Source organism: Poecilia reticulata, linkage group LG16 (genome assembly GCF_000633615.1).
Source record: "Poecilia reticulata strain Guanapo linkage group LG16, Guppy_female_1.0+MT, whole genome shotgun sequence".
NCBI classification, from domain to species: Eukaryota; Metazoa; Chordata; class Actinopteri; order Cyprinodontiformes; family Poeciliidae; genus Poecilia; species Poecilia reticulata.
Genome location: NC_024346.1, coordinates 3,170,612 through 3,181,829, shown reverse-complemented (window position 1 = coordinate 3,181,829; position 11,218 = coordinate 3,170,612). Strand labels below are relative to the sequence as shown.

Here is an 11,218-nt window from a genome sequence, read left to right as displayed (position 1 = left end):
TAAACAGTGGAAACAATCCAGATTTTATTTTAGCTTTCCAAAAATGGTAGTTTGAATATCACTGATGGGTTTAAACCAGGTGTCCACTGAAAGCTGATCTTCAATTCAAAACAAGGACAAAATGCAAAGTTATTTCTGTGAGTCTTATAGTTGGTATATTATTAAGTGCCAACAGTTGCAATAATTTTTAATAGATAAAATTCCTGAACCAGTGTTTTCTGATATATTCCTGCTAGATTTTAAATACCACATGACACAAAACACTCTTTGAAAACTTTATTTGTAGCCCAAAACTATTCAAAACTGTACTTAAAAGTCTGTCTGCTCTTCTAAATACAGTCAAGATAACAATGTTCATGTAGGTTAAAGCCAATTTGGAAATCAATTTAAAGATTATCATACAAATATGAAAGTGTACATAAGTAACAATAAGACTGAAGTGGTTTAATATGAGGCAGAATTGTATACAATTCTAGAGTTAATGTAATCAAATGTAATGTACAGTTAAACAGCATTTCCTCACAGCATTACATCTTTTCAGTAATTCAAAGAACACATAGAGCTACTTTAAAATAAATCCTATTAAAATGATCTAATCTTGACTAAAGGAATTTAGCTAAATTAATTGATCTGGTTTCAAGTGTCTCTTTGGTTTAATCTTACTGTAAAAATACGTAATTATTTCACATTTGTGCTTGATGGACAACAACAAAGCAGTTTTTAATAAATGGAAACATCCTTTATCAGTGCAGCGTGTTCACAGATGCAGCTCTAGATTGACCTCTAGTGGTTTTACTCATTCATTTCTGTTCTGTTGACTTGAAAAACAGGTAACGTTTCAAATGTATAAACTGTTTGGCAGCTGGCAGGAGTATAAAGAGTATTTTGTAGCCTGTAGGCTTTCAAGTGCTGTTAAAACCTCAGGTTGGTTCTGTGTGTCTAACTGTTGATCTTCTCAGTTTCTTCGGTCCTCACAGCAGTTAGCTCTTCCTCAAAATGCTCTTCTCCTGGTACCTGAGAATAAAAAATAATAAAACTTGAGAATTACTGAAAATTGAACATCAGGAGCTCTCTCACCGTGCTTTATAATAATGTGCATCATTTGTTTTATGTATATTTCCAAGTATTACACTCTTAAGTGCTGAAAATACATTTTTCTAATCTTGTTGCACTGTGATATTATTTTAGTATTTTTTTTTTATTGATAATGTTTTACTACATAATGTGAATAGACATATAAAACTAAATCTATGGACACAACAAATAATAAAATGTTATTTAACAATGTTGTCTCTTTTTGGCAATAAAATCTTAGAACAGATTTAAGTAGCTACTTCTAGAAAATACTGATTTATGCATCTGCATCCAGGAAATAAAAAATACATAAAATTATAGTAAAACTAATATGCCACACAATATACTTGTGGGACAATAGCAGCAAATACCTCCAGCAAGAATTGGTAAATTTGCTCCCCCTGGTGGCCAGATATCATACATGACCAGACCCCAAAACATCTGAAACACGTTTGTAACACTAAAAAACAAAACTTTACAAAAACTAAGGATTGCACTTAAAAGCAGCCTTCAATGCCATCACCCATTAAATTACTTTTTGTGCAATTCTAATGGAACAAAAATAATTTTTATTTTATTTTATTTTTTAGATTTTTCTCACATCAAATATCTTTATCTTATAAATCAGTGTTATATTTCATTGAATTATTTGATATTTTAGCTTGATAAGCAGCAATGGAAAATGTTTTTTCTGCAGCTGACTGAATCTGTCCATACTTGGAGGAATAATTGCTGAATACCAGGGATGTTATGCAGTAATTCCTACTGCAGTACATTTTTCTGAGAATAAACATTTAATTTAGAATCAGCCAAGAATTAAAGGGTATTTATCTAAATAAACAAAAGTCATGTAAATGCTCCTTCACCAGGTTCTCAATGGAAATCCCTCTATATATTGTACATTTCACACAGTTTGACTCTAACTGTCCTCTTTTATCAAACTGACCTCCCAGTAGACGCTGTCCTCAAAGCAGGCATTGTCACGAGGAGCTCCAAGCACCGGCAGCTTCAAAATAAAACCTGAGAGGAAGGGGAAGAGATGTTACTTCAGTTCTGGGCAGGAGATAATATTCATCAGAAGATGTTTTGATGTATGATAATATATATATTTCTAAAGTTAGCTATCAAGTTATATATTGCAGTTGATGAAATCCTGAGATTTCTTTTTAAAAATCACATATGCAGACTTGCACTTTCATTTGTTCCCCATAAAGCATATATTAGTTGACAACAAGTATCTTTCTTCACATTAATTTCACATTAAATATGTTGCATTTCTTAATACTTAAAAAATAAAATGAACAAAATCAGATTCAGAAAGAGCTTGTTCCCCTCTCGAAGCACCTTGTTAAAGTTATCACATAATCTATGTTCTTTAAAGTTATTTTTTTATTATTGGATGTTCTTGAACTGGTTTAATAGCCACTGGTTCTGCATCTACTAACCAACAATGAGTCCTCCAAAAAGGGCAATGCCCAGAGTGATTGCAAGAGAAAGAGCCTGCATGCCGGCCTGATAAGTTGTCTCTCTGTCTCCACTCGCCACATCAGGAAAAACCTTTTCCAAACTTACAACCAGACAGAAACAAAAACATGTCAGCTGATTGTTCAAATGGAGATCTCTTTCATCATGATGCAAGCTAAAGAGATCATCTAGCAATGATTGAATAAAAAATATATATTGGATTTAATGTTGCATGAAGGAAAGCAAATATTAATTGTTTACCCATTTCCATATACTTCCTTCGGGACCACGGCAGTAGTGACAGCCCCAACGATGGCCCCCAGGACGCCGGGCATGCCGTGCAGATTGTGAACCCCACAGGTGTCCTGGATCTTTAGCTTCTCCTCCAGGATGGGCTGATGGGAAGTAAACGACATTTAAAGAATGACGCTTTTAAGAATCGAAACAACTCGAAATTTAAATGAAGTTAACTCAAAACTCTGATAGAAGGTCCTTCACATGTGTCTTGAAAATAAGAATTGGTTTGTAAACAACATGATAATTTATTCTTACCGAGAGGTACTTATAGCCAAGTACAGAGATGATTCCTGCCAAAAACCCAACGATCATGGAGCCAAATGGTGTGAGCATCATTTCACCAGCTGTTCCTGCTGCCACTCCTCCAGCCAGGGCGGCATTTTGAATGTGCACCTAAACATGGAGACCAAACACATGCTGAGGTCAAAGGACAAAAAAAGATATATCAGAGCTGAGAAGCAAAGTACGGAGTTGGTAGTAGCAAAGATTTTTTTTTTTTTTTTTCTCCATATTTTTAACAAAGAATCTTATTTTAATTCAGAAAACCTAGAAGTACTGAGTCCTTCCTTTTTCCAAGGTAGATTTGTAACTTTAATACTCACCTTTTTGACACAAAACAAGTTTCCCAAAACGCAAAATGAACTACCAGATATGGATATGATGATGCATTGTATACTGCTCAAAAAAATAAAGGGAACACTTAAACAACACAATATAACTCCAAGTAAATCAAACTTCTGTGAAATCAAACTGTCCACTTAGGAAGCAACACTGATTGACAACAGGGACCCTCGTCGGGTCAATCAGTGTTGCTTCCTTAGTGGACAGTTTGATTTCACAGAAGTTTGATTTACTTGGAGTTATATTGTGTTGTTTAAGTGTTCCCTTTATTTTTTTGAGCAGTGTGTATTTGCTTGATGATGGTGTTTATCTAAGCACTTTGAACTGCCTTGCTGCTGAAACATGCTTATCAGATAAACTTGACTTGATTTGTTTTCAACAGCCAAGTGACTGAGACATGTTAGAAACAAGCTGCCTATTTAATTAATTTCCTCTCATGCTCGATAACCATCAGTGGAGAGGATTGATCTTGTGATGGTTTACAGCCTCATCTTGGAGAAAGATCTGATCAGCCTGCCAGCCATTTGGCTGAGACCCAATCAGCATTTTTTGAGGAGGTGTGCACCTTCAGTCCATTCATTCATTGGCTCTCAGGTATTGAGTAACAGTCATGTGTTCTAAACTCTGATAAGCGCAAGAAGAACAAGTTAAGATATCACATCTTTCTTCTGTTTCCTTTTGGCTCAGTGCTTTTCTGGCACTATTTTATTTGCTTAATTATTTTTTTAGTTAGAAAACTCTTCTGCAAATATGGATGAATGACAGACAACATTCTCATCAAGTCTTTCATCTGATTTTCAGATTTTTTAATTAACAAAGAGTTGAAAATCGAAACGTAATCATGCATTATTACCATGTCCAGCTTCCCATCGTGAGCTGTGAGGGCAGACATGGCGTACGTTGACAGAGTGCAGGCAGCCAGGGAGTAGTAAGTGTTCATGGCTGTACGGTGCTGGGGGTCTCCATGTGACGTGACGGCAGAGTTGAAGCTGGGCCAGAACATCCACAGATAGATGGTACCTGTGTTTACATTGAAGGTAAAGATAGACTTTAAATGTAGCAGCAGTGAAAGGAAATTGAAAACTAGACTTTAAAATGTCTCTGTGGCTTGCCAAAGTACACCACTTGAACTTCTCTATATTATTTTCTAGCCAGTGGATAGTTGTAAAATGAAAGATATTAAACATTTTTAACAAGCTGAAAATAAGCACTGGTACTGCAGAGACAGCTTAGTGCATGACTTGCCTGTTTATATTTGCATTGTCAAATTAATATTTCAAATAATACTGCAGATTGGTCATTGAATATGAAGGTCTTAGCTTCTTCTGGGCAATCAAGCAGATCAGTAAGCCATGATGTGAGCCATTCCATTATATCTTCTGGGTGTTTATAGTTACTACCCTGAAATAAGATGGATTTTATTTCTTGTTTTGAAGGTAAAGGGAGTTGAAAACAAATGTCTGCCAAACATTTTTATTTTGAAAAAAATAAACACCTATTTTATTTTTGTTTCAGAGGATTTAAGGGATACGAATACTTTTGAAAGGTACTAAAAGTCACAGAATAGTTACCTGGCATGCAACACAGTAACGTCTTGTTTTTTGTAATTCATGAAAAAAATAGGTGGGGAAACCACAAGATGTATAAACTCTGATTAAGTCATTAGTGTCTCACACAGCTCATATTCATAAAGCATGTTGCAACCTTATGGGTCTGGGTGTAATTTACTATGAAAACAATTCCTGTAGATGTTTGTTCTTGCACGGGAATTACCTATCATTGCAAACAAGTCAGAGTGGTAGACTGACGAGTTCTTGTGTTTGCTCTGCTCCAGTTTGGGGCGGTACAAGATTCGTGTCACCATCAAGCCAAAGTACGCTCCAAAGGTGTGGATGGTCATGGATCCTCCAGCATCTCTAGTCTGAAACATGATTCACAGAATAGTTCAAATTTTTGATTGTGTCAGCAGAGAAAATGAAATATGTTTATAAATCATTAATACAAGTCTTCAGCAGTTTGATTTATGGTGACTCACTCCTAAAATGCTGAGCAAGATGAACTCATTGACGGCAAACAGTGTGACCTCAAAAACAGCCATAATTAGCAGCTGGAGGGGGCTGGTTTTTCCCAAAACTGCTCCGAACGAGATCAGCACAGAGCCAGTGCAGAAGTCAGCATTGATCATACTGCAAACAGAAAAAACAGAGGTTAACAGTTTGGTATGGAAACAGGAATAAAGTCAGGAACAGCCTTGATTTATTTTCTTCAAAGCTAATAACTCATTTTTAAATGCTGCAGCTTTGATGGGGTGTGACACTGTCTGTTCAGTGCTAAACTTTCAAAATGACCAGATTCTAGTAATAAAGAGGTGTACTTAAAAACATAAACATGTAATGTTAAAGCACTGTTGTCACTCCTCACAATGAGACAATGCTAGGGTTAAGAAAATGTATTTTTCATTATTGTGTACTTTAGAGGAACAAGTACAGTTAGTGTCCCTTGGATAGAAGGTGATGCTCTCTTCTAATTTAAGAATGAAGGAAGAACATTGTAAAAAAGGACATAAGAGGAGTAGTTTTAAATAATGGTGGTATTCATATTGTATTTCATTTTGCACCTTTCCACTCCAATGTGAATTTTCCCATTATGCAATCCATGGAAGAAGCCTTGCATGAGAGTGGCCCACTGCAGGGACAGGGCTGCAATGAGGAAGTTGAAGCCCACGCTGCTGAAGCCGTAGCGCTGAAGGAAGGTCATGAGGAAACCAAAGCCGATGAAAATCATTACATGCACATCCTGGAAACCTGCAGAAAACAGAAAACAGCGAATGGTCAACGAGGTCGTGTGCCGCAGCTGCTTTGTTAGATATAAGTGATGATAGATGTTGTTTCTTTTGAAAATGTGGTACCATAAGCTGCTGAGCTTAAGGTGTGACTATGACTCCATGCAGACTTCATTTATCAATGCTGTCAAGCAATGTGTTGTCTCTTAGATGAATCCATTCAATAATCACTAACAGTCTCTTTCCACGAACAAAGCGATTGTTCCAGGAGCTTTAGAGCCATATTGATGACAGCAGTTGTTCTTACAATGCACAATTTCAGAAACCTTCCTGGAAAATCAGGTTCAGTTGTAACTTGCAAGCAGGTACATGACTCACAGCAGGCTGTGGTTCATTTGTGCTTTACAATGCCTATATATGATCTCTTATAACTTATTATGCAAAAGCATGAAGAAAATAAATGCACTTACGGGTCTGAGAAATGGTTGGTGACCCGTTTTCAAAACGAACCCTATCAACTTGTTTCCTGTCCTGATTCACACAGTTTGTGAACATCGCTCATTAACTGCCATTCATAACATTGCTCTGTGCTGTGAGTGCTGTCGTTATGGTAACTGTTAATTGGCTTGACCAAGCAGAGCTCTTTCCAGCATCCCTGTTGGTATTTTGGCCTAGATTCACACAGTTCCCAGTGGCCCAGATGGAAACCTTCATATCAACGCAATAAGGAGCGTTGATATGAAGGTCAGAACACAGAACTGCTTTACGCTGCCAACTGATATGAATTTTAAACGTTGAGATTTGCTTCCCTTCTCACCGTTTTGCTTTGATCATGTCTGTTAAATGCGAGGAAAACTTAAATACCTGACATAGAAAACACAAATTAAGAATCAGAAGTACTTATGTAGCTGAATACTAAGTGTTACTGGCACATTTTCAAGTATCCATGTGTATGCAACTGGTTAAGTAAAAAAGCAACTCTTGACTAACTGTTGTATCTATTTGTAAGTGGTAAGCAGCTTGTCTTCCTGTTTGGGTGAAACTACTGAAGTCAACAATATCTTTCATAACTGCACAGCTGCTATCAGGTGAATTGTTCCACCAGAGAAAGTGTGTGAAATGTTTTTCACTACACCAAACCTTCAGTCCTAAAAGAAACTTAGAGAACATACAGTCATACACACCTTATGCAAAAACACATACAATGTGCATGTTTGGGTACGAACACATGATATAATGTCTGTTAAAATGAATTAATTTCCCCTCATTCAACTTTTTTTCTATACTATTATACTTTTACACTATTAGTGTTAGTTGTAAGTCCTTTTGTTTTTTTTTTGTTTGTTTTTTTGCTTTGGTTGATGTAAGCTGGATGTTAAACTGGTTCTTATGAAATATTTACTTTCCAGATAGTATAGGGGTTCCACACTGCAGAGCATGAAACCTGTCTGAACCTGTTTCTGTTTACTATACATCGCCGTTTTTCCTTTCTCCCAGCATATGATACGGATACCGGATGAAGCCTCTGTACAAATATCTCTGAGCCATGACGGTGATCTTCATTTCCAACTTCTGTGACAAAAAGGTGTCAGGTTAAACACTGTAAAGTGGGTTGGACCTGACTGTCCGCCTTATTTTTTAACCTTCTGTGGAGACACGGCAATTCATAAAACTGTTTATGTTCCTTTAAGTCTTTGAACTGTGTTGTGTGTCCTGATATTGTGTCAGTGCTGCAAAAGGTAAAGAGAAATTCATACAGAATTTGTTTGATGGACACATGTTGCATAAAGCTAACAGCATCTTTTTGTTTTGTTTTGTTATTTAGGATGAAATACTTGTCAGTTATGTCAAATGAGGTCATGTGTGTCTATGCAGAAGTCAGTCAGTGGGAGAAAACGAAGTGTTTTCTGTCAGACTTGATGCAAAGGAAATTTTTAACGAATGTAAGCTGTATTTGTCTTTTTAGTGCTAAGTAGAAGTCAAAGTGATTTAAGGTAGATCACTCCTGAATACAATCAAAAAATGAGAGTAAGAATCTTTTTTCACTGCCTTTCATTCACTTTGTTTTGAGCTTAACTCTCTGACTGACCTTCTGTTGTTTAGAGATAAACTTTAGACAATGATACTGCTCAGTCAGAGTTATCAAAACAGCAATGTTTGCCCTTAAATACATCTTTCATTATGTGCTACACAATGCAATGGAAATTTCACAGCAGATGTTGATGCTACTGCTGCATAGCAAACTTTATGAAGCAAAAATAGAGGTACCTCCTGTTTGATAAGTTTGGATTCATCAAACAAAGGTGTGGCATTCCTAGAAAGTCACAACTGACATGTTGCTTCATAACGACGTCAAATGTCCACATTGCAGTGACTGAAAGGGAGAAGTTAGAGGAGATTCTATAGCAACCTGCTTCTGGGGGAATATGTTAAAGGTTATTATGTAAGAAGAGGGTTTAGTCTTTAAAAATTCCCATCATTCTTTGCTCTAGCTTGAAGCTCCGCCCTCACGAATGAGAGAGATGACTGAAGGTAAACGCCTCCCAGACTCTGACATGTCTGTGTGCTCAACAGTAGTAAATCATTATTGCATTTTAAAATCGACCTTTGTTAAGGAAATATTGGTTATGTTCTTTTGCATTAGTACATAAAAAAGAGAATCAAACTTTTGCATGTGGAGAATGCATAACAGCATGATTGGAAATAGGAATATTTCTTTATGTGAAAAAAAAAACACTTTGACGTGATGTTCTGATGATATTTCCTGCTAAAAAAAAACAAAGCTAAAAAGCTGAAAAATATTATTGAATAGATAAATATTAAAGTCAAACAAATTTATCACAATGTATTATTGTCTGTTTTACTATTTTCTGTTTGCTGTGTAAGTAGATTATATTAATCATGGATGAATTTACAGAATAAAAACACTCCTTTTTTAGACTGCCTTGCTATATATTTCAAAAACTGGAAAACAAAATTTTACCCAGACATAGAGCTTGATCAGTATTGTTGGGACCTGCCATTAGCATTACATATGAAAGAGCAGTGACTGCCTTGCTTATTAATTAGACATATTTAGTATACTGAATGAAGCAAGTCAAATTAAAACAACATGTTAGTGATGTTGCACATGCTACTGCCAGCATTTAGGCTAACATTAGCATTTTGGCTAATTTTAGCTTACACACTAATTTGAACATACAGAATGGCATAAGTACATGTTACTCAACATGCTTGAGACTCTCCACATCCTGTAGAGTAAATTGCAGCTTTTATTTAGCATTGATGCTAATTTTTAGCATCAGAACGCTGGGTTCCAACGGACGGGCACACTTATGCAGGCCCCGGTTAAATGTCCTCAGGAATTTTCTAGTTCAGTCTTGGAATGCTATCAGAAAGGAAATTTGCATAAAAATTCCTCCCACAGGGTCAAGAACTATGACAACTTGAAAAATGTTAGCTGAGCAAGAACACCTGAGATTCACTGTTCCAGTCCAAAAAAGATAAACTGAAAATGTCTTACAAAAGTTTTGGTTGATATTTCCATTATTGGCTGAAAGTCACACACCTGGCTAATAGCTGTCACAAAGAGTACCCTCATACTCTCCAGTTTGCACACCCCATATGTTTATATTTACTTTGCACTTTTCATTTGCATTACTTTTATCACAAATAAAAAATAAAAAAGTAGTGCACCGGTGTATCAAATGTTATTACCTGTAATACAATTTTTACATATAAGTTGTTATATTCTATTGTTTACCCCAGTTCTTTGTATAAGGTTGAAATTTTGAAGGATAATATTGGCATTTTGTGGAATAGATGAAATGTCTGATCATTTCAAGGTCTGACTGAAGAGCAGACAGCCCCTTTGAGACCCTCAGCATCCCTTTTAGAATGATAATCAGAGCACAACATGTTGGCTAGGCAGCACAAAGTGGTGCCACCAGTGAAATGTAACACTTTGCCCCACACCCAGTGTCCTAAATTTGTTTTGGGAATCTCAAACAATGTATGAGAGGAAAGCTAAATCCACAGGGCTTCAAAGTATGTGTGAGAACTGGCATATCTGGCTGATGTGATGAATTTGTGCAGATCAGAGGCAATCAATGAAACATTCAGTAGTTTTCATTGAGATGCAAATATTGTTTCCATGTTATTCTAGTAATTTACTGTCAATAGTCTATGGGAAATTCTGCCATGCAATTTACCCAATGTTGTTTCCATAAAACCTGATAAAAACAAACACAAAAAATAAAAATACATATTTTTATATCCATTTTTCTATGTCTAGGTCTTTCAGGGATAAGCAGCTAAACCTCCCCTTTTCATGTAATGGATTTTTAGATTTTGCTTTTAGTCTCATCTAAAAAAAGAATCACTATTTTGTATTTGAGGTTTGTTGGAAAAGTAAACAACCCCACCATTAAAACAAACAAAAAATGACAACCCTGAGAAGATTTTAAATATTCAAACATTTTTTTAAAAATTTGCATGCATTTTTTTCCCATCAATTCTGATACTGGATTGCTGAAACACGCAGACACACCTTTTGACACCTGATCTACAGAAAACTTACTTGGATAACGGTAGTAGAAGTCATTCCTATAGTCGGTATCATCAGATGTTCCAGAACCATGTCCGTTGTGCCCACCCCCTGTGGAGTTATTCATTTTCATATTCTTGTTAAAAGCTTTTGCGTCTGTGTCATGGTCGTACACCACTAGAACACCAAAGAGGATGATGAGAATGATTTCCAGGATGAAGCAGGTAATTGGCAGCTTCAGCCGCATGTTGGTAGATGAGTCTGTCATGTTTCCTTGCAAGTCAGATGCGGAGCAGAGGCTTGGAGAGGCTTGTTCAATTCCAAAGATCCAGGGCAGAAAGTTGGGCTGGGGCGTCCACGGTGTAGACACCAAAAGCTTGGGGAGTTTGTGTGTGTGAGGGTGGAAGAAGAAGCTCACAGACAAACACAAGAGC

The 11,218-nt window shown here is 36.4% G+C and overlaps 1 protein-coding gene across 1 annotated transcript; it reads right to left on the bottom strand.

Moving 5' to 3' along the window:
* Nucleotides 1–261: 261 nt before the first annotated feature.
* rhbg (Rh family B glycoprotein) lies at nucleotides 262–11,218 on the bottom strand. The gene is made up of 10 exons (XM_008430823.2): nucleotides 10,818–11,218; nucleotides 6,074–6,260; nucleotides 5,492–5,642; nucleotides 5,230–5,377; nucleotides 4,310–4,476; nucleotides 3,091–3,228; nucleotides 2,800–2,933; nucleotides 2,520–2,641; nucleotides 2,021–2,094; nucleotides 262–1,014 (listed from the first exon to the last, which is right to left on the bottom strand). The coding sequence occupies exons 1-10, from the start codon at nucleotides 11,050–11,052 to the stop codon at nucleotides 940–942; spliced, it is 1,431 nt and encodes a 476-aa protein (XP_008429045.1). The 5' UTR covers nucleotides 11,053–11,218; the 3' UTR covers nucleotides 262–939.